Source organism: Melozone crissalis, unplaced genomic scaffold (genome assembly GCF_028551555.1).
Source record: "Melozone crissalis strain CALT ecotype California unplaced genomic scaffold, PUWL_Pcris_2 ptg000056l_1, whole genome shotgun sequence".
Classification (NCBI taxonomy): domain Eukaryota; kingdom Metazoa; phylum Chordata; class Aves; order Passeriformes; family Passerellidae; genus Melozone; species Melozone crissalis.
This window is the reverse complement of record NW_026535834.1, coordinates 2,082,511-2,106,193: the sequence shown is the minus strand read 5'-3', so window position 1 is coordinate 2,106,193 and position 23,683 is coordinate 2,082,511. Positions and strand designations below refer to the sequence as shown.

At 47.6% G+C, this 23,683-nt stretch overlaps 1 protein-coding gene across 1 annotated transcript; it reads right to left on the bottom strand.

Annotated features, from left to right (window-relative positions):
• Positions 1-933: 933 nt before the first annotated feature.
• LOC128943848 (inverted formin-2-like) lies at positions 934-22,721 on the bottom strand. The gene is made up of 5 exons (XM_054286784.1): positions 22,638-22,721; positions 3,886-4,294; positions 2,462-2,577; positions 1,772-1,931; positions 934-971 (listed from the first exon to the last, which is right to left on the bottom strand). Exons 2-5 carry the CDS (start codon positions 4,277-4,279, stop codon positions 934-936), a joined length of 708 nt encoding a protein of 235 aa, XP_054142759.1. The 5' UTR covers positions 4,280-4,294; positions 22,638-22,721.
• Positions 22,722-23,683: the final 962 nt, after the last annotated feature.

The following is a 23,683-nucleotide window of genomic DNA, read 5'->3' as shown; positions in this document are numbered from 1 at the left end:
TCTCAGACTCAGTCAGTTGGTGTTGAAAGCACCCAACTCTGCCTGATTTATAAAGGAGGAGATGCCATCAGTGCATCCTTTCTTGAACTGAATGTACCTCTTCCTACAACCAACAAATACAAAGGAATGGGACTTCTCATGGCATAACCTGGCCCAGCACAGGCTTGCTATGGAATTCTCCTCAGAGCTGTAACAACAGAGTGGCATTCTGACCTTTCTGAAACAAGGCCACCTCCTTTATTTTTTTAAAGTCAAGACTAATTGAAAATATTCCAGTGATGTTTCTATTCGAAAAACCTCCTTCTCTGTTATTCAAAACTGGATATAAAAAAACTGACTTTTTCAGCACTCTCGAGACCACTCAGTGTTAGAATTTTAGAGTTGCTGCTCTAATAAAAGATCTTCTCTTCCCTAATTTTTTGTGATGTTGGATAGAGCAATTTCAGTTACATGGATAACTGCAACTCACATAAACTGCATTCTAGAATTTATCACAGATGTTTCTGATCGAACATGATTTTTAAATTACATTCAGATATGCATTAGTAAATTGTTTTAGCTGGAGCCTCTGGGACCAACAGCAGCAGTGAAGGGGTGCTGAACACAGTGAGCTGCTCAGTGAGCCCAAAGCACTGCTTCAGATTCAGTCTGGAACAGCCTCAATGAGGACACTGCCACTCCATCTGTGCCCAGAGCCTCTGTGCATGCCATCTGTGCCAACAGCTGTCCCTGTGACACTGTGGTTGGCAAGAGCATCTTAACACTGGCCAGATGCCTCTGGCTCCCATGGAATGGGTGCACAAGCATGGTCCACTCCACCCAAGCACACTGCACTTCACACAACAGAAGACTGGCTAAGTATTAAGTTTCCAAAGCTACTTCACTGTGAATCTCATTAAAAAAAAAAAAAAAAAAAAAAAAAAGTAGAGATCCTTACCTTAGCTTGTCTAAAACATCCAACAGCTGAAGCCCTGGCAGGTGAAAAAGATAGATATAGTTGCATAATGACCCACTTGGTATGATCTTTATAAATGTTATGTTCATAAACACTTTTTACAGAGAGAAAAAGTGAAAATATCTTCAGATGGATCTATCAAAGTGGGTAGAGTCATCTGGTAAATGATGAGACACCACAGCACACATCTGCAGCACCTGTGTGAACCACTGCACAACTCCCCTGGGATTGACACAGGCACTTCTGAGGCACGAGGGACCTCTGTCCAAGTTAGATATCTAAAATCAGTCTGCTACTGTCAAATGTTCCTTGATCTCCATGGAGAGAAATGGAGCCCAGGCTCCCCAACTCAGATGCACCCAGCATGTGAGGTGAAGCCCAACAATGGTAGCTAGGAGCCTGGGATTCTAGCAGTTGGAAAGTTCTGAACCATGGGAAAGCCTCTGTGGCTCAACTGAGTAGACACAGAGTGAAGAAACTTTATCAACTCTCACAAATAGCTGCAATATATGGAAATGTGGCCATATAATATGGTTGGCTATAGAAATGCTCTGAAGAAGCTCAAGTGATACAGTGCTGATAGGATTCCAGAAAAGATCAAAGCTATGGGAAAGCAGCAAAGTAAAAAAAAAATCTGTTGACAGAAAGGCTGTTGAGAATAAAGGTCAAAAGAAAGAAGAAAATTAATATTTGAAGTTTTGCAGTGTTAATATTTTGCAAGCTCCCCAGCTTCTTCAGGCACCTTATGGACACATGTGAAAAAACCCCATTTGGTAACAGACTTTCTCCAGGGAAAGGTGTAACAAGCATCCTTACCTATGAACTCGTTTCTGATCTGTGTCCTTGTTCTTAGCTCCTCTTTGCCCAGGATGATGGCATTGATGGCACTGAGCAGTGTCACCATGTAGGGCACGTTGTCTGTGTTGGACAGCTCGTTCATGATGATGCTGAACCGGTACTGCTGGTTCTTCACACTCTGAGGGAAACACAACTGAGATTATGACAAGGATGGGCTGTACAGACAGAAATGCCCATGAGAATGGTGCAGGCTTTCAGGTGAAATTAGCATCTGAAATCCTCAGTTTGTCCCACTGTGCACAGGACAGGAAGACATGGGTAAAAGCAGCACTCCTCCATTATGGAGCAGGGACTGGTTGGCACAGAAAGTCATTGAAACACCTCTTGGATCCCTCTGTGCTTTCTGGTAAATGTACCTGAGCTCGTGGGCAGTGAAACCTGTGGATGTGGCACCATTTATTCTGCTGATCTAGTGGTGCCAGAAAGCACCTTGTGGTTGGCAGTCATCTGTCCACACAAGTCACAGAACAGCACCACAGACCTGCACTGACCACAAAAAACTTCCTACAGCTTTCACTTTATAAACCCCTACTTCTCTTAACCAAAACAATGCAAAATAAACTTCATTCCCATCCTTTTCTGTGGTATATGGATCTGTCTGCATGGATCAAGGCTGAGCCATTCCTCCTGCTCCAACCAAACACTTGCCTTGTAATGGTCCAAAGCATCCAGAGCCAAAGAGTGACCATCTGATGAGTAAATGCACAGTGCAGCCAGGAGCTCAAATATTTGCTTTTTGACCATGACATTAGTTGTGTCAAGTGCTGTGGGAAAAACAGAACAAAACAAATCAGAATTCATAATGACATTAATGTTTTGAATCTCAGTGTCTTCTGCTACATGAATTATGAGCAGTCATAGAAAAGAGACTGAAGAAGGGGACCCAGTACAATGGAAGATGAGAAGAGAAATATCTTAATGTACAGATATCCCATCCCAATAGCATTGTATGATGATAGCTTCTAGAGGGAACAGTAAATGCTACTGGTATCCCCTTGGCATTTTGGTGCAGCCTGTGGTTATTCCTCTTTTCCATGTGCCAGTGACATGCTGCAACAGCAGCCAAGAATTTTCCGCACTCACGAAATTTATTTCCCATTTTCACATATGGGTATTTTCTAGAACAGCAGATGAACAATTTGCTTTGATCAATGACATTTATTTTTTGTGCAGAAAAGCTCAATATGCATATGAGTTAGAGAAATTGTTCCAATGGGTCCCATGCATTCCCTTTCTGTGCTACTCTTTCTCTATGAGCCTTGGGAGCTGGGAGGGAATGCATTAGGCTGTCTTGTTTTTCCTATATTAGAGCACAAAGAAGCTCCAACACTGAAAATCCAGGATATCCCCCTGTTTTCACAATACAAAAATGCCAGGTCCATATTTTATATAGACTAAGAAAACACAGGGTGAAAAGGAAAGAAGGGGACTTCAAAACAGAAGAGGGAAGCAAGTCAGCTTTCAGACTAAATGCATTTTAAAAAGCTATTGATAAGGGTTTCTGGGAACAGAAGTTATCCTTCCAGCACCATTAAGTGCTGTACAGTAAGTACTACAAGGTGCCCTAATGAATCTCAAAGGCAATGATCAGCCAAGTGAATGGCAGGCGAATGTAAGTGGTGTTACCCACCATCTTCCAGGAAGAGCAGAGTGAGCAGCACAGAGAGCAGGCTCTCTTGAGTCCAAACGTGCCACTTTCCCTTCTCTTTACAGGCTACAAGACTCCAAGCCCTTTCAGTTCCTCTCCTCTGCCCTTGGGGCTCTCAAAGACTGAATAGCAAATGTCTGCTGACAACCCAAGGGCTGAAGATTCCTCATGTCTGTATACAGATAAGGCTGGGTTTATCCCCACCTTCTCAGCAAACTATAACAATATTTGTGTGGAAATAGCACTGGCTGGCAAAGACAATGTGATTTCATAGCAGTTTTATTTTAAAGAAGAAAACAATCTCATGAATCAGTTGTGACCAACCATTTCCAACTAGCCTGGTGCAGGGCAGGAGGATAAGCAACAGGAAAGTGCCCTCCTCAATGCTGCATGTGATGGATGAAGCAGGAAGGTGTCCTCTCACCTTGGAAGAGTTTTCTGACGTAGCCCTCGTTGCTCACAATGTATTCTATGCCCTTGTGGGAGTTCATCACTGCTCTCACACAGCTGATGCAGGTGAGCTGAAGCAAGGCATCAGATATCCTGGCCACTCCTCTCCCTGACAGCCTGTCCAGGGCCTCCAGGAGCAGATCCAGCCCGGACAGCTCCAGGAACTGCACCATCCAGGCATCATCACTGTTCTCCAGCCTCTTCCTCAGCCCGGAGTAGTTCACCACGGAGGGCATTTGCAGCAGGCGGATGCACAGCTCTGGCTCTGCATTTTCCAGGTTGGCCTCTGACTGGTCGGTCTCCTGGGGCCCCAGCTTCTCCTTCAGGGCAGCCCACTTCTTGTGGGCACCTTCCTTTTTGATTGACATGGTGAACAGCTTGTTCTGAAAGAAAAAGAAAAGGCAAAGTGAGACGTTTGTCTGGACTTACCAAAAACGATCCAGTAGCCCTGCTTTTTAATTAGTAAATTAATTAGTAATTTAATTAGTGTTTAATCAGTAATTGGGATGTAAATTACAGCTGGTAATTTACTACAGCAGGTCTGGGCTCTCCAGCACGTAGCACATACACTGGAACCAGTCCTCTGTTGAAGAAACTCAATATATCCCCACCTTACCCACACATTACATTGAGACTCTGAAGACTCTGTGGAGAGACTTTTAGCACATCCAAGGCAGCAAACACAGCTTTAAAAGTAGCCAATTTGCACCACTCAATTGCCACTGCCTGTTTTCATGCAGTGAAAGGAAAAGGTTGGAAGCAGCATTATCAGCTCTGAACTCCTAATGCCCATTAAACCACTTCAAAATCTCACTGTGCTGGAGAGGCTGTGCAGTTTCTAGGCATTTGTAATGGGATGGAGAAATAATTTTGAGCATATCCTGCTCATAAGAGCATCTGATTACCCGGTTCCTTTTTCGCTTTTATTTCTTTTGACTGATGTTGAGGTTAATTTTATAGCACTCACTTAATCTCTTCCTGTCTGCTGTAATAGCAAATATGTTTGTACACATGGTGTTTATGCCTGATAATGTCAGAGCCTGACAGGCTGTGAGTGCAGGTACAGCAGCAGGAGGCTGGCTACAAAAGCAGCAGAGCAGTTTTTAGGACATGGGGAGCAATGCCCTGTCTCCTGGAGGACATGGCCTGGCTGGACAGGAGCAGCAAGGAAGGCCAGGAACTGATCCAGCACACACAAACTGCAAAGCCAAGTGTAACTCTTGATGCCAGATTTTATGGTTTTAGGCAGGATTATTATTTTTCAGACTCTCAGGGATCAAGCCACACAATGCAGGTCCTTTGCAAGGCTGCATGCAATGGGTTTGGCCACTGGGATTAGCTCAGTTGGTCAGAACACCATGCTAATAATGCCAAGCATGTGGATTTGATCCCCATATGGGCCTTTCACTAGAGTTGAATTTGATGATCCTTGTGGGTCCCTTCCAACTCAGAATATTCTGTGAATCTGTGATTCTGCTTTAAAGCTGAATTACTCCCATAGATGACAGTTTTCCCCACAAAAATTGATGCTACCTCCCCGTCCTGCTACACCACCAGTACCTCTGTTCCCCTGAGCTGCTGAGCCTGCAAAGAGCTCAAAATAACCTGGGGCTGCTTGGCCCCAAAATTCAGCACTTAGGGGACTGAGGGGGTTATGAGAGACTCTTATTTTCCCTTCCCAGCTCAAGCACAAGGCTTTCCAGAAAACCAAATGGAACCTTTTCTAGAGAAAGGTTCCATCATTTCTGACAAGAAAAAAAACCCCACCCAACAAAACCCCACAAAAAAACCCAAAAACCACAAAAGCAAAAAAGCAGAAGTGGAGAAATTGGGCTGAAAAGCAGGAAAACCAGCTCTGAGGCTGCACTGTTCCTCTGCAGGCCACATGGACATGAACTTCCAAGATTCTCAGAGAGAGGGCTAAATGGTTTTCCCCCAGCAAATCAGCCCAATTTTACCCCAATTTTCTAGCAGATGATTTGGTGGTCCTCTGAATAGTAACTACACCAAAATCAAATAGATGACATCAAGAATTAAGAGTTTAGTTCCATGCTAGGTAAAATATAGTGACTAGAAAAAATGCTTGAAAAATACAAACTAAGTAATCTCTGGAAGGTTTTGTTTCCAGAAAGCCAATATAAAAGATGGACCCTTTACACTGGTTGGAAAAAAATCTCATTTTAAAGCCTGCCCTGTGATTTTTCCTGGGGACTGTACCATTGAGAAAAGTCCTGGCTCCTTCCCTGCAGCAGAGCTGCATGGCTTCTGTTTTACCCAAAGAGTCATTTTGGCAATCTCCCCTTGGCAAATATACAGCCAAAAGATTTGCTCACTGATTAGTGACAGGCACGATATTATAGGCCTAAATATGCCTCTTGGAAAGATGCAAAGTGTGATGGGGTAGGGCACTTGAAAAATTTCCCTGAGAAAATGTGATGGTGGGACTTTCTGGCAGCTCACAGCATCAAAGCCTGCATTGAGAGGTCAGAGGGGTGGGAGAGTTAGCAGGATTTGGTGACAGAAGATCCATTTAGAGAGCTCTGGAGGAGCCCTCTTGCAGAGTTTTCTTTTGCTTCAGTGGGAAAGAAGCTGGCCAAGCACCCAGTTGCTCCCTGTTCTGTTAGCTAAAACATGAAGTGGCAAATAGACCATCTGAGAACACACTGTACAGCTGAAAAGTGATAAAAAGGACCATAAAAAACCAACCCAACCAATCCCCAAACAAACCTTCTTGCCAAAGCACAGGTTTGAGTTTCCAAGATTTGTCATCACTCCCTGCAGTCCAGAGCCCTTACTCACTCCTGGTAAAATTCTTTTCGGGATTAGTCAACCCCAGTCCCTCCCCTGTATTCCAGCCCAGGAATTTGGGTTAGGCTTGATACAAAGGAGAGGAGAAATCCTTCCTCACTGGAGGGAGAGAAGCAAAAGTTTCACAGCCCTGGGGATGGGGCAGCACCCCACACATCTCACCAGCCATGGTGACTGCAAATCTACAGCCATGGGGCTGGACAGTCCACCTGCAGTCAAATCCTCCTCCACTCTGTGCATGGAGCCCAGACACCTCTCTCCAGTGCTGGGTCAAGCTGGACCTTCAGTGTGGGGCAGTACTGAGAATCATCTGACCTGGGTGCTGGTCAGCCCCTGGGGCTGCAGAACTGGCTCCACCTGCAAGCTCCTCTTCTCTTGTGTGAGTTCATTTATACTCAGCAAATCACTTTTTTCATTTGAACATGAATAAACATTTCTTATCCAGCCAGATAACAAAGCAGGCTGACTTTTTGCTCCCAGATGTACGAATGCCTCATTATATTGTATTTGTATTATACTGTATCAAGTCAGAGAAATTACAACAGCATTATTGACCTCAGGCTTAGCTGATTCTTGAAAATTAAGCTCCACCAGTGCAACAGGAGGCAGGAAATACCGAGAGAGCATCCTGTTTACCAGCAGATTTGTTCTGAATTATCCTTCCCTCCCACCTGCTCCGCACAGATGTGAAGAGATGAGAAACAGAAGCGGGCAGCACCTCTCCAAACAGCCCTGGCTTGTGTTTCCATGCACTAAAATGAACAAATTGGATTGATTCAATATTCTTCTCCACAGAGTGCACCCTTTTTGCAGGAAAGGATGAAGGTAGCTAATGTATCTAATTGTAAAAAGGGAATAAAATAAACAGGAGCTGTACTATATAAATGGGAAGGAAATGAATATGGAGGAGATGGCAATACGACTCTGCAGATGGTGTGATAAATCTGTTTACAAACACAGATAAGAGTGATATATTGTGAATGCAACATCTTCCCATATTTTCCATGAAGGAAAATGTTGCAAAGATTTTTGGATACATCCTTAAAGGGCTGCTGGTTTTGCCTTTTATCTCTGACCACAGGAGCTTGTCAGCAGGTAAATGATCTCAGCAGAGTGAGACAGACAGGGACTGAAATGGAACACATCTATCTGGCTGCCTCACAGAGGCCATTTAAACTGTGTTGGCCAAGGGAAGGAAAGTGCCCTGACAAAACCAGACAGGACAGCTGAATACACCTCACCTTTTGCCAGCAGAAGGCCACAGGGAGCTTTGCCTTTTGTTTCCCAGGGCAGAGAGGGGGCTGTGATGGTGGAAGCAATGTCCCCAATGTCCCTGTGTCTGACCATGCCTGCAGCCCCCATGCTCTGCCTCCCCAGCTCCTGCTCAGCCCTGGGGCTGGGTGCTGCTCCCTTGGGCACAACCTGAGAGTGTGTCTGTGCCTGCTGCTGTGGGGACACTCACAGCCACAACAAACAGCCACAGAATGCTTTAGCTTAAAGACCTTTAAGATCATCGAGTCCAACCATTAACCCAGCACCACCAAGCCCACCACTAAACCATGTCCCCAAGTGCCACAGCTACATGCACTAAATGCAATCCTCTCCTCATCTTTCACCCTCGGGAGCTGGTTAGCTCTGATGGGGGAATCACAGAATGTTAAAGGGTTAGAATGGACCCTTAAAGATCATCTAGTCCCATCTCCCCTACCATGGGCAGGGACGTCTCCCACCAGACCAGGCTGCTCAAAGCCCCATCCAGTCTGGCCTGGATGCCAGGGCTGTAACATCCACAACCTCCCTGGGCAACCTGTGACAGTGTCTAGCAACCCTCACATCAAAAAATATCCCCCTCTTTCCATCTGTACCCATTACTCCTTGTCCTGTCACTACAGCTCCTGATGGAGAGTCTCCCTGGCTTCCCTCTAGGCCCCTTTCAGATATTGGAAGGTTGCTATAAGGTCTAAAGCAGCATCAATACAAAAGCACTCTTAATTTTAGGAGTATTTTACTCTTAATTTTACTCTTAAATTTAGGAGTGAGTACTCTTAATTTTAGCTTTGGGAAACATAAAGGTATCCTGAGAGCTCATGCTCCTGCACGTGGCAACAGCAACATCACAATTCATGGTGCCAGCTCCTTGGATCACTGGCTTTGCAAAGTTATAATGCTCCCTGCATCCATCCAACCTGGTCTGTAAAATTTTCTCCTCCTTTCTTTCTAAATCAGGTGCTTCCCAGATTCAGTTTTCTGTGCCTCTCTGTCCTTCAAGTCCACTCCTAGGGAGATGACATCTGTGGGAGATAAATCAGGGCACATCAATACCCCCTCCATCCTGTGAAGCTGCAGAGAACAGAGCTGCAGAGCACAGCTTTCACTCTAAATTATTACATGCCTGCAGGATGACACGGATCACAGCAAGGACTGGGGAGGACATGTGAAAAGAGATTTCTCAGGGCAGCTAAGTATAATTGAGTGAGAACAAAAGGGAGAAAAACTGCAGGTCAAAACTGCTCTAATTTTTTTGGGGAGCAGACCCCTATGCAGAAGAACAGGATTTTGGGGCTGCTGTGTGTGAGGGGGAACAGCAGCTCCTTGCTGCCCTTTTGAAGAATTCTGGGAGCATCCCAATCCCACATTCAATTCAATTCTGGCAGCATCCCAATCCCACATGCTGCCCTCGCAGCCCTCTGCTCCCCTCCACAAGGCTGCCAGGGTGAGGAAAGCTCCTTTTTGCTGCTCAGTCTCCCCCTTCATGGCTGTTCCTGGCACTCAGGAGCTGTTCTGCCTGGCTGGCCGCTAATGACAGGTTTCACTTCTGGGGAGCTCCAGTTTTCCCTCTGCTGCTGGGAATATGCCAAGCCTTTGTATTTTGCAACATGTCAGACTACTCAGTCCCTAAAAAGAAACAACATCCTGGCTTTGTGCTTTCCAAAGTCACTTCTCGAAGTGTGATGTGTTTCCTTCACCTCTCGTTTTGCTTTCATTTGTGCTGTTGTTTTCCTATGCAGTGTTGGAAGAGCTCCCCCACACAAAGGCCAACAAACCATCCTCCCAAGCACCAAGATGAGCTGGGGGACAGCACAGATCTCTGTTTTAGACACCAGCCTGAGCCCTTGGTGTGGGCCCATCAGTGTCTGTAGGAGCCAGCAGCATTTTCAGTCTCCCAGGGCAGCTGGGATAAGGGCATGGTGGGAAATTCAAACCAAAGCAAACCAAAGGCATGGTTTGCACAACAGACCTTGCCCCAGCAAGTGCTGCTCCATCCTTCTGCTGCCATGGCCAGCAGCCTCAGCAGTCTCCAGATCTACATATTCTCTAGATCACCTGTATCAGAGGCCAGAAATGTGATTTATGGTCAAAAAATGAGAATGTTTTGGAATGAGTGCCCACTCTTGCTCTTTAGTACTGAGGAAGGTCTCTGGCACATTGTGCTTTGGCACAGCCTAAAGGAGCTCTCACAACACAGCCCAGGTCAGCTGTGGCCTCAGCAGTGCTGCAAACCATTCTGGGGAATATTTTGAGTTTAGGAAACGAGGGAGCATGGACACACACCCTGCTGCAGCTGTGGGCAGGAACTGTGCCGTCCACACTGACTGGGCCTGGCAATGGCTTCTGCAATTTCCCAGAAAAGAACTTCAGTGCACAGACAAAGGGTGGCCATACTGGTATAAATTTGTATGTATTTTGCCAGTATAGCTTATTCTTTCACAAATAAAGGAAAAACATGCTGTTCTGATTCAGTCCCATTCACCACCACCAGGATGCTGTGTGCCAGCACAGCTTTTCTCTCCTGGGCAGCTACAGACTACACTATTGTGTGATGCCTCACAAAATGGCTAAATGTGTCCATTCAATATGTACTGCTAGCACTGGAGTCACACCAGGTTTAACCAAAGGAAAAAAAAATTGCCAATGCCTTCTTCTTCAGTAAATAAACACATTTCTCACTGTGCTGCTGCAGGACCACAAACAAATCAAGCTCAAGGACATTTATGTCAGGATCTTCAGTGGCCTCTAAACCCTTATTAATGTGAGAGGTTCCATGAGCTCAGCTTCAAATGGGTTGGAAACCAACCACTCTTTGTTACTCTAAGTGTAAAGACACAACAATCACTTCCCTAAATGTGGTGAGCCAGGTTTAAACCAGACTGGTGCAGCTGTCAGATTTTGTTTCTGTAATTGCCACTGCCACTGTGGGGATGGGGAAATGGCTTATCTGTGTGAGTCAGACAAGCCAGCATCAGAGGCTTTCCAAGGTGGGTACAAGCCCTGGGCACCCTCGGGTGCTGCCACAGCCCCTGGCAGGCACAGCAGGTTCCACCCTGGAGGGATGGAGGCGGTGCCCAGCACTGGCCCCCAGTTCTGCACCAAATGGGGCCACCAGTGCTGAACCCCACTCCTTCCCCACTGCTGCCAGCAGGCCCATGGGAGCCAGAGGGGCATCCTGGCTCCAGACAAAAGGAATGGGACTCAGGTCAGGTCCCGTGGAAACTCTGATGGGAACAAGGAGGGTCTGGAGATTCCCCTGCTCCAGGGCCCACACTCAGGCAGGGGCAGCAGCTCCATCTGCCAGCGATTTCAGCACCATTCTGCATTTTGGGATGCAGTTTATTATTATCATCATTTGGGGTCATGTGAGGAGCAGAAGCTGTTACCCAGCAACATGGACAGTGCAGTGGTAACTTTCTAAGACTCCTGGCTTCTGCTCTGTGGGAAGTTGTCACACAAGCAGATATGACAGCCAAAACCCTTTCATAGCCTTTTTTTTTGTTGTTGCTGATGTTTTCAAAAACCTCCCCGGGATGCCAAGAGGACAGAGAAAACTGTCAGAGGGAAGAATTCCTACCTCAGAGCTGAAGCCAAATTATTCCATTGTCTCTCCCACATGGAAGGATACTTCTCAACCAGTTGTGTGAGCCCTTCCCCAGCCAGACCCTTTTCTCCTTCTCTCATCAAGCAACCTTCAGTCAACACACTGTAAATCCCCCAAGAGTGTCTCTATAATTCACACACTCTAAGAAAGTTCACCAGGATGTCAGTGTCTGATAGTATGCAAACACCACTCCCCAGAAAGGGGCAAGGAAGTGACTTTTCTGTAGCCCCCAGGGAAGGCATTTGCATGTCATTTGTCACCTTCATTCACCCCGTGCTGGTGTCACTTCCCTGTCTGCTGGGAAGGTGGGAGCCTTGTCCCCACTCCATGTCTGTGTCCCAACATTAAAAAGCACCACTGGCATGGGGTGACTCAAAGCAGGGAAATGAGCAAAGCAGGGCAATGATCTGGCAAAGGAAAGGAAAAACAATGAGAAGGACAAAAGAGGATGCAGGGTGGTCAGGGGGTGGGATGGAGATCCCAGCTGTGGGTGGGGACAGCCCCTTGCATCTTGCATCAGCTGAGCTGGGGTTTCTGCCTTTGTGGCACCAGAGCTCCAAACAGTGCAGGGTCTCAGGGGTCTTTGCAATGCTGGAAGAGCCAGGACAGCTTAAAATATTGAGGATGTCTCCCACCCTAGGAGAGAGGCCACACAGCAAAGGCTGGGAGCTCAGGCAGTGTCCCCTGGACAGGGGCTCAGTGACAAGAATTCTGCTCTCACTGGGCAGCACTGAGGTCCTGCTGAGCTTCAGCCCAGCTTTTATGGGCTGAGCAGGCTCTGAAGACATTAAAAGCTTTTTTTAAGAGAAAACATCTCTGTGCCTTTCTGGCTGATATTTAATGTGAAAGCTAGTTTGTGAGCCACAGCTGCAAAATGCATCCACTCAGCCCCTTGGGAGGTGTTAACTGAAACCCAGTCATTATTAAATTGTGAATATTTCAACATGGCCCATTCCAGCATGAGCCTCCTGCCTGGCTCAGGGGTGGCAGTTAGGCTTCAAATGTTTATTTCTTACTCTGTGAAGTTCTACCCTGAACTGAACCTCCCATATCAAAAGTTGGAACCCACATCAAGAGTCTTCCTGCCTTGGGTGGGAAACTCAAGCCTTGTGTACATGAGCATGAGAAATCCACATGTACAAGAAATCCACTGATCTGTCTGCCCCTTGGTCCAAATTCAGCTGGCCTTTAAGAGCCCAAACTGCCCACTTGCTTTCTAACTAAAACAGTTTCACCATAACAATGCAATGTCCAAGGAAATGACTCTGCACAATTCCCCATCCTGCCATAGGAAACACTCTGGGGGTGTGCCCATACAATCCAAGGCCATTGTTAATTCAGGATGGGTTTTACAGCAGCAAATGAATGTCCCTTTACATTTCATGCACTCCTGAAGGGTAATCCCCAAGGCCTCAAAAGATTAGTCACTAATCTGGTTCTTGGGAGCAGGACCAGCCTCACAGCTGGTTTTAGGAGAAAAAATAAAATTTAAGAGAAAAAAAAAAATCCTGCAAAGAAAGGATTGTGATGGTGCAAATTCCTGTCCTTGAAAACCATGGAAAGCAATGTGAAAGGTTATCAATCAGGGCCCATTGGGTTTCATCTGAAGCCTGGATCCGAGAAATTACAGAAATGTTTCTCCTTTGAGAAAGGTTCCATCATTTCTGACAAGAAAAAAACCCCAAAATAACCCAAAAGCAAAAAAGCAGAAGTGGAGAAATTGGGCTGAAAAGCAGGAAAACCAGCTCTGAGGCTGCACTGTTCCTCTGCAGGCCACATGGAATTGAACTTCCAAGTTTCTCAGAGAGAGGGCTAAATGGTTTTACCCCAGCAAATCAGCCCAATTTTACTCCAATTTTCTAGCAGATGATTTGGTGATCCTCTGAATAGTAACTACACCAAAATCAAACAGAAGACATCAAGAACTAAGAGTTTAGTTCCATGCTAGGTCAAGTATAGCAGAGATCCTGTACTTTTTGAGTATCCCTCTGCTGCCTCTGAATCACAGAGCAGTGCTTGACTGCCCACATGGCTGGTCCACAAAATGCAGGAATCCAATTAAACAGCCATAAATACAACCCATTTGCCTTAAGGAATTAGATTATTCCTAATTACAGCAATCAGTGTCTTCTCACTGCTCTATGTTTCTGCGACAAATTCATTTCCATGCCAGTGTCTTTTCAAGGAAGTCATGTCAAGGGTTTTGGAAAGGGAACACCCAGCTCATTTTGGGCTGGCAGGGAGACCTGTGCCAGCCAGAAATCTGCTGCAATGGCTCTTTCTAGGTGATCCTGCCTAAAATGCCTCCTATCACTCCCTTCTAAATCACTAAACATCAGCACAGGTGTTATTCAAGAATCCAAGGTGCAACATTCACCTCTGCATCTCTGTGATGGGCTTTGTTGGGCACTCTGGCACCCATGGGGCCAGTGATAACAACTACATGGGGAAAACTAGGGAAATAAACTTGGATAATTCAATTTCTCTGTTCATCTGAGAACTGCACTCTGAGGTAAGCAGAAGGACCAGTGCTGAAATGGCAGTGAAGGGGAATTAGGCATGGATGAAGACACACAAATTTAGGGAGAGTGCAAAATAAAATTTAAGGGAAGAGTCAAATCCTCCCTCGTCCCACAAGGTTTCTGGCCTCAGCAACACGACCTTATGCACTGGGGGCAGCAGGAGATGCAAGAAGAGCTACTGGGATGTAAATGTGGTGAACTAATGATGACCTTCCCAGGTTTTGGGACAGCACAGTGACAGCAGCCAGTTTGCTCCCTTGTGGGGAGCAGAGACATCTGAGCATCCTCAGGAAGCCACAGGAGCAAGGCAGGAACTGCAGAGCTGACTGCTGCTGCCTCTTACTGAATTTCTCTTCTCTCCTTGAAGACTGACATCCCTGCAGCTCTCTTGTCACAGACCAGCTCTCGGATTGCTTTGTGGCTGAATGCATTCACTTTGGAGGATGTTAAAAGAAGGGGGGAAAAAAAGCCTTCCGAAGTAGTCTATATCTGATGAACACTTCAGATAACAAAAATAAAAGATTCTGCTACTGCCAGTAGCATATTTCCGGGAACTTTGTATCTAATGGGGTTGATCTGCTTAAAACATCCTTGACATTTGCTCTGCAGCTCTTTTGGTAGAAAGCTTCTGCAAGAAAGAGACATGGGGAGGGTTCTTCCTCCTGAGGAGATGAAACCATGTGAGGAACTTGGAGTTTAATTTGGAAAGGTGCTGCCAAAACCCCAAACTGCACCAGCAGTTCTGCCCAGAGCACAGAGCCATGTACAGGTTTCTAAAGGATGTATGTGCTGCTAAGCACAGGTAAGAGGCCTAATATTTATTATTTATTTTTCCTGCACACATCTAGTGCACCCGTGCCAAGGCTGCAGGGGAACTAAGGCACTGCCAGGATGAAAGGTGCCACGGCAGCTGGACTCTGCTCCCTGGTACACATGCTGGTGCTGCAGCAGCAAAAAGATGTAATTACAGAAAAAAGACCTTCTGAGCCCTGCCCCGGAGGGAGAGAGGCAGCAGGTCCTGCCCAGGGTTTAGCTGTATCCCTCCAGCACAAGCACAAACCCTGCACAAGGGGGAGGATCTTCAGGCAGCAGTAGGTCTCCCCTAAAATCCAGTTTGAAGCTGGATGTTCACGGAGGAAAGGGCTGAGGGCATCACTGAGCCAAAGAGCCACCCAGACCCATATTTACAGACATCCCCTCTGAACAGAGCTCCCAAGACACCAGCATGGTGCAGGAGGGAGAAGTGTTTTTCCAGCTGCTCTCCAAACAGGTTGCAAATGCAATTCCCTTCTCCCATGATCAGCTTTTGCATTCAGCTGCTGCTGAATCACAGGGGCTGGTATCTCATCTGCTGAACAGCCCAAATGCAAACATCCTGAGTGTTTTTGTTCAGATAAGGCTGACCACAGCCAGGACTCCTAATGGCAGCGCTGAAGCAGTATTGCACACATTAGGGAGACCAGCCCCAGATGCTGCCAGGTACTTTCCTGCTCGCTCCTGTGAATGTGAACATTACCAAGGCTAATGAGAGAACCTGCTCAGCTGCTAATTCAAGAAGTTAAGCATTTGAGCTGTTTAAAATAAATGCTTGAAGAAGGCTGGCTTAGCATTATTTCAACATTAATCCACTCCAAAGATGCCTTTAGAGTATTTTCTCTGCTGCTGGGTAAAAAAGTTTGAAGAGCCTATTTTGTAACACAGTAATCCTAAAACATTAATGGGTTTAACCTTTCATTTTGCTACAGTACTCATTCCAGCTGTTTTGAGAGGACCTAAAATTGTCCCCCTAGATACTGACTTTCCAGCTCCAACCCAGTCTTTGTATTAATGTGGAAAGATTTTAGTATGGCCCAGCCAACTGGGGATCATGGGAAAGGTCTCATGCTTGGTCAAAATGACCTTACTATACAAGCAGGATATCTAATGATTATCATTTTCACCTTTTTCAGTTGTTCCTTATCACCTTATATACTGTTTTGTTCTTTGCAAAGAAATCAGTTGTTCAATCACATCCTCAGGTTTGCATAGTCCAAAGAGCTGCAGTGCTTTATGCCAGCTGAACATGTGGCTGTCATTAATCTTCAAGATGAAAATCATTATACTTGTCTGATAAGTTAATATATAATGAATATTAGGATATAATTTTATAAGTGATTCATCTCTTCACATACGGCTTGCTTTCTTTCACGTGTTATCAGAACAGGGGTTTGGGAATTACAGGCTTGTAAATCAATTTGGCTTTGTGTTAGTCCTTTCCCTTCCTTTTTAGATAAATAGAGGCCTTATTTGAGGCTTGGTAATGTTTGCAGAGGTTCAGTCCATTTCCAGTAATGGAAACAACAAAACCCAAAATTTATCCCCAGGCTTATAAAAGAAGCTTCAGGACTGGGTAAATATAAAATAACTCATGAATATTGGACAGCTTGTTCTGCAATGGGAAACTACAGCCCATCAGTGCATAAACAAGTGAGCACAGCCAGGCAGGCTTGGAAAGCAGCCTTCCAAGGGAGAAATGGAGCAGCTCAGCCAGTTTTCAGATGAGAGCTACTCAGGGAGCCTGCTGCCACATAGGCATGACACAAACCAGAAAGGAAGCAAGTTATAAAATGTATCAGGGAATAAAAACATTTGTTCCCCAGTTCAACTTCATGGCAGGCTCACATTTGCACCATTTGTCATATAAGTCAAGAAGAAGACACATTCACAAATACTTTCTAAATAGCAGAGCCCACTGCTGACATGACAGGTAAATATTGCATTCTTACAGTTTCTTACTGTAAGGAGTGTGAACTTTTCTGCTCTGGCTCAGAGCAGATTTGTTCCACTGCATTGTGCACACAGTTGAAAGTTAAGCCGACCAATTCTAAAGGATTTATCTTTTTTTTCCCCTCTTTTCTAAATAGCAGAAGTAATTAATCTGCTTCAGAGAATGAATCAGCCTTTTCTGAGCTAGAAACACACAGAGGAGATTGTGGCTGTTTCTGGGGCAGGAGGGAGGCTTACTCACACAGCTGATGCAGCCACCCAAGGTGTGCAGCTGTGGGATGCAAGGGGGGCAAAACCCCAGGGCTGCACCCCAGAACCCCCCAGAGCCACCCAGTGCCACCAAGGGACCTGCTGGGACACAGGGAAGGGGCTCAGCACCGCAGTGCTGATGGAAGAGATGAGCCAGAGCACCAGGAACGGCCCAGGGAGGGCTGTGTGGCTCTGCCTCTCGTCCTGCAGCCCTGGGTGGCACATCCAGCCCCTGAGGGCTGCACCCACTCCTGCAGTAAATCCTCTGGCAGCAGGGGTCATCCTTTTATTTAGGGGAAGTACCTTGATCTGGGCCAGGGGGTGGGATGAGTTGATTTGCACAGTTTGACTTCTTGGTAGGCTGTGGGAAGAAAAGCACTGCTCACAAAGAGCTGCTGCCCTGTTCTATGGGAACTTCTGTTTCCAACTGGGGCCTCTGGCAGAAAATAAAGGTAATGCTTAGCTCACTGCTTCCAGCCCATGCTCAGCAATGACTTAACAGAAAAGAAGGACAAGCAAAGAGCAGAGAGCTCCCAGAAAGGGGAAGCCAGCAGAACAGAAGCAGCACGGAGATAGCTGCCTCATTAAAAATAATGCAACTTAACCCACGGAGCCAGTGTGACAGTTATGCCTCCGCTGCATCGGCAAAAGCAGAGCTGCTCAAAATTATAAATAAATAAATCAATCAAGATGATGGCAACCTTATACATTGATCTGGAGAGAGGAAAGGGCTCTGCTGCTGCTGCTTCCCTCCCTTCATCCCCTCTGGCTGTGCCTCCTGCAAGGGAAGGGCTGGCCTTGCAGCCCCCAGGACACCATGGGGCTGGAATGTCCCTCCCTCTGGGGAACACAGGGAAGGGGTGGCACAGGTGCCCATGGCTCCCTGTGCAAACAGGAGTGGAGATCACTGGACCTCTGCACTGCCAAAATCGCCAACATTTTCCATCCTAAAGTACAACTAAATACAGAGGTTTTATGGTTGCCTCCTTTCCCACACTTTCCTGGAGTGATCTCCAAATTCCTCTGCTGTCCTTCCTTGTTAAAATGTGACTCAGCTTTCCCATCTGGAAAAGTGGAGACCCACATGGCTCCAAGGTGGCCAGCTGCCACCAGTGATGTCCTGTGTTAGTGTTAGCCATCAGCTTGGGAGCAGCAGAGCCAACAGAGGCTTTGCAAGCTGGGTTTGGGGGGAAATCAGTGTCAGAGAGTCTGTAGGTACCCTGTGAGCAGCAATGCAAACCATCAGCTGAAACCTCCCTTGTGTACCTTGTGGGGAAGTTCTCTCAGCACCCAGGAGTGACTGAGGACACCTGCTCACAGATTGCACTGGAACAGCAATGCAAAGAGAAAACCCCTCCTCTGGCCTCTAACAGTCCACAAAATTAATCCTGCTCACACCTCAGCTGAATAATGATCCTGGTAAAAATAACAAGTGGGAAGTCATTTCCAAGTAGCACCACCTGGTGATAATTACTCCAACCATGCCAAGTTCAACATGAGGCCTTACCAACTGCAGCATTTGGCAGCTCTGCATTTGTCTGTTCTTGTGATGGAGCAATGTCCCTTCTGGAGTGAGCTGTTTCTTTTGTGGTCATTAAACACTTTGGAATCAGCTGAGTGACTCCAATGCTGGAATGAGGACTTCATCCAGTGTCTCTCAGTCCTTTCTGGCTTTGTCTGGTGTCCTTCAGCAGCTCAGATGGTTTTTCAGAGACCTTGAAATACACCATTAAATGCTACAGAGCTTTTTGCAAACACTATTGCTTGCTTAAGAGTCTCATTGATCTGTGGCTCCAGCATTCCCAGCACTTTGAAATGTCAGCTCAGGTATTAAAATAGTAGAAAACAGCTGAATCCATGAACAATATGTGTTCATTACATCAAACAGAAAACTCACCATGCTCTCCTGATGCTTCCTGCAGATGTGAAAGGCTGGCTGACAAAGCAGCAACAAATGTTCATCTGCCACATTACACAATCACTAACTTTTAATTTTGGGCACTCCTGTAGATGCCAGACAATGACTCAGGGCCTCATGCTTGAACCCCACACCCTATTTTCTTCCATATTCAGTCTCATAAAATCACCTCATCTACCACTGACATTATCTGGTACCAATCATAAAGCTTGGCTGTTGCTCATTATTATTTTTCTCCTAGGAAAAAGGAGCCAGAGGATACCTGCCCTTGACAAGGAATCTGAGAGGCACTGAAAAGTCACCCAACTGCTTTCTTTAAGTATTCCCAATTTGTGCTTCACTCCAGCCCTTAAAGCATGCCTGCAGAACTGGAACCCCTGGAATGGTGTGACAACCCCACACCAGACCTGTGAGCATGCAGCTGCCCTTTGTTAGAAGGAGACAGTCAAAACTCAGAATTTGATGTGACTTGTTGCCTTCCTTGAATTTGTTCTTAGCATTTTGACTGGCAGCACAGGACTGGAGAAATCTCAGTAAAATTAAAATTCAGATTGTTTGCTCACTTGGTGCTCTCAGTGCTTTTTCTGACCATTGGGAGATGAAGGCAGCTTCTGCAAGACCAAGCTCATGAACCTGTATGATGAACTGCTCACAGGCAATGCTGAGGAACACTGGAATAACCCTGAGCTTGGTGGATAATGCCACAGGGATTATAATATATTAGGTCAGAAGCAGGTAGTCATGCACTGAACACGAGGGGTATCATGCTGCAGGGCTGTGTCTACCTTCTGCAAACTATTTAGGTATTTTTCACCTAGTTATATAAAAAGCAATGTACAATATTAATGAATGGAGCAGGGATAACTCCTTATGTTTATCTGCACCTACCAATTGCAGTGTTTTGGACTGAGCAGAGCTGGATTTGTTCAGTGTCACTGTGTGACCCCACGACCTGACTCTGTTGGTTCAGTGGTATTTTCTCTGAATCATTATTGATAGACCTTACTGCAAATATTAAGAGCAAGGATATTCAAGTGGGAGCTTAACCCGAGCTCAGATGTGAGCACTGAGCTTGTCTGAAGTTCCTTCAGCTGTTTCAGCTGGATGAATGTTGTTCAGTGCCCCACCTGCAGCATTGTGCTGCTCCCCACTGCTGAATTACACCCATCTTCCACTCACAGCTGGCTGCAGTACAATTAAACCTCCTCCTCAACAGAATAATCCCTGCAGAAAAGCCCCACATCTAATAATCAATGCCATGGAAGTAAATCGGGTGGAAAGAAGGACAAAATGCAACTTAGCTTGCTTTGGTAAGAAAAATTTTCTGCTCAGCTACTCTGGGAAAATTATCCAGCATAGCAGGCACACAAGATAGGGATAAAGTACAGCTTACAACGCGCTTGAAGCCATTTGCTGTGCAGTCCAGTGAAATCAGAATTTGCAAACAGAAGATAAAAATTTGTAATAAGCAGGGCACAGACCTAGAAGGATCAGACAGACAATGAAATGGAAGGGGTCAGTCTGAGTCTAGCAGGGAGGGAGTGAGTGCAAGTGAGGGAGACTTCACCCTACCTAACTTGTCCCTTCATCACAGAGCAAGTGGGAGAAAGCTGAGGGAATACTGAACCAGCACAGAACATGGGGATATGCAATAAAAACGGATTAACAGAATGACTGGAACACGATGAGAGCTGACAGCAGAAAACAAAAGTCATATGGACACGTGGAGAGGAAAATCCCAGCTTCCCACCCCCCCTCACAGGACAGGAGGAACCTGAGGAGGAGTTTAACTGCAGCACCTACCTGGTGAGGGATTTATTTCAAGGGGAGGTGTCAGAAAAACATGAGAGGCACAGGACAGACCTCTGAGCCCTGCAGCTCTGCCCATCCACAGGGAACTCAGGGATTAGGAAGCCCAGCTCACAACTGCCAGGGATCAGCAGAAGCTGGAGCCTGCTTCATGAGAGCAGACAGCGAGTTGGAGCTTGTTTGGCATTGCACAGTAAAGAGAAAAGCATGCAACCCCTATTTCTGCACTGATAAGGGAAAAGCACCAGGCAGGGAGAACGAAGCAGTCACAGTGCAAATACAAAGTAAGAGAAAGCCATATATTGGAGAAAGGGTTATAATATCAGTTCTATTAAGGTGTGAAATTTCCTTTTCCCACAAGGCTGGCAATAAATGAATTAGTCGTGTGCAATAAGGCATAATATCATTCTGTGTTTAGATTTGCTGACCTGCCAGGTCTCTTCCTGTCCTACACTTAGATTATCTTTTATACAATGGGTCTTGTACACTGCTTGCATTTTTTCAGCAATATTTTTGGATGACAGCCTAGAATGGGATTATTAACTTAGGACAAAAAAAAAAAATCTCATATCCTCACAGATTCCTGCAATCCCTTCCCCCCTGCCCTCTGGTTTTGGCAGCCTCTGTTTAGTGGAAAAATAAGCTTAAGGGGATGGAAGAGAAACGAGATTAGTGGCCAGACAGCCCAAATTCTGAGCAAGTTCAGTAGGACCATGGCAACATCACTGTAACTCTGCTGACTCCAACTTTCCTTTTCAACTAACTCAAGCCACAAGTTTCCTTGCAGTCTACCAGGGAGCCTGAGGTGTTTTGCACTGTGTTTACACGGAGAAATTCTTCAGTCTTAAGATTCCCAAAAAAAGAACGTACAGTTCACAGTGCCGATCTGGTACAGGGAGGGACAACCACAAGCACCGTTTTGGGGTATTTCTTCTAAAATCAGTATGTCTGAGCACTCCTTCCCCGCCCACGAGCTCTGGAATTCAGCTCTGTATAACTGATGTTGCAAGAAGCCATTTAATCACTGCAGAGTTATTGAGCAAAAGGGAGGATGAGGTTGGAGAGAACTATGTGGGAAAACCGGGCAGGACTTGGGAGATCTTGTCTGAAAACCACTGGATAACAGAACAGAATCCGTCAAAATAAAAGCCTGAAAGTGGCCCAGCGCAGACGCAGGCACGCCATCCATGCTCTCCGCGCTGGGAGATGCTCTGCCAGCCCCAGGCACAGCAGGACCACATCCCGCTGCCATCACACCTGCATCCCGCACCACGTTGCACCTACACGTGCAATCGGGACCACATCGCACCCATACCCCGTGCGGCTGCAGTGCCATCCGAAGGACACCCAGCACGGCAATCCCAACACCCGAACCCTCGCACGGTGCGTCTGGGACCCGCTCCCACCTGTGCGCTCCACTCTCGCACCTGCAGTCCGGACTCCATCCCGCCTATGAACACACCGCGCTGTTGCACCCGCAGCCCGGACCGGCTCCCGGTCACAGCGGCGGCGGGGCCCGTCCCGGCGATGCTGCCGCACCTGCAGCCCGAACTGGGTCCCACCTACGCCTCCCCGCCGCCGTGGCGCCTCCATCCCCTGCGCTCAGCATCGCTCACCCGGTGTGAGGGTGCAGCTCCGGCCCGCTGAGCTCCTTGCTCCGCGGACACCGGCCGGTCCCAGCGGTCTGCAGCGGGGCACGGGGGATGCCCAGCCCCGGGAGGGGGTTTAGCCCAACTTCTCCCGACCCAGAGGACCCCGCTCCCGGCGGAGCTTGGCCTTACCGCGGCGGCTTTCCTGCGGCGGGGACCCTCACAGCCACCGGCCCTACTGCGGGCAGCGCCCCTCACGGCCCCCGGCCCTGCTGCGGGCAGCGCCCCTCACGGCAGCCCCTCCGCCCGCAGCCGCCGGGCTCTGCCCGCCCGCGGGAGCCGCGCCCGGTTCCGGGGCGGGGCGCGGGCGGGGCGGGGGTCCGGACCGGCCCCGCCGGGGAAGTTTGTGCCCTGCCGGGCGGGGGTTCCGCCGCGCCGCCCCCGAGCTGTGTTCTGCCTGGTGGATTCCCTCAGCAGCCCCGCTGCGTGTCCTGGTCTCGCCCTGGCGGATCAATCCCGGGGGAAGAGCTCCCTGCGGAGCCAGTGCTGCGTTACCCTCGCTGCAGAGGGTGCTGCCCGTCCCGGGGGGCTCCCCAGTGTGCCCCTTCCTCCATGTCCCGTGGGTATCCTGGAGGCGAGCGCTGCCCGTCCCCAGTGTGCCCCTTCTCCCGTGTCCCCTGGGCATCCTGGAGGCGAGCGCTGCCCGTCCCCAGTGTGCCTCTTCTCCCGTGTCCCCTGGGTATCCTGGATGCGAGCATTGCCCGTTCCCAGTGTGTGCCCCTTCCTCCCGTGTCCCCTGGGCATCCTGGAAGCCAGCGCTGCCCCAGCCGTCTGGCAGCCTGAGCGGCCCCGGTGTGAGGGTGCGGCCCCCGCCCGGCCCGGGGACTCTCTCAGTCCAGGGGTTTGGATCCGCGGCCCGGGGCTGGGGGATCCGAGGGGAATCACGAAAGCTGGGGACAGGCTGCCCAGGCGGTCAGAGACCCAAGGGATCCTGCACCCTCCTCCAGGGACCCGGCACCCTGCAGTGTAAGCACTTCACTTTTAACACAGAATTATGGCATCAGTCCGGTTGGAAAATACCTTTAAGATGAATCGAGTCCAAGCATTAGCTCATCATTGCCAAGCCCACCACTAAACCACATCCCCGAGTGCCACATTGACGTGTCTAAATTTTAAATACCTCCAGGGATGGTGACTCAACCCGCTCCCGGGATAGCCTGTTACAATGTTTGATTCTT

What these genes read in the sequence shown, in the direction of transcription:
- LOC128943848 (XM_054286784.1), bottom strand. Translation starts at nt 4,279, where the DNA reads ATGTCAATCAAAAAGGAAGGTGCCCACAAGAAGTGGGCTGCCCTGAAG. An exon ending in CGTCAGAAAACTCTTCCAAG is followed by an intron (nt 2,578 to 3,885) that starts GTGAGAGGACAC and finishes TTTTTCCCACAG; the next exon opens with CACTTGACACAACTAATGTC. An exon ending in GATCAGAAACGAGTTCATAG is followed by an intron (nt 972 to 1,771) that starts GTAAGGATGCTT and finishes TTCACCTGCCAG; the next exon opens with GGCTTCAGCTGTTGGATGTT.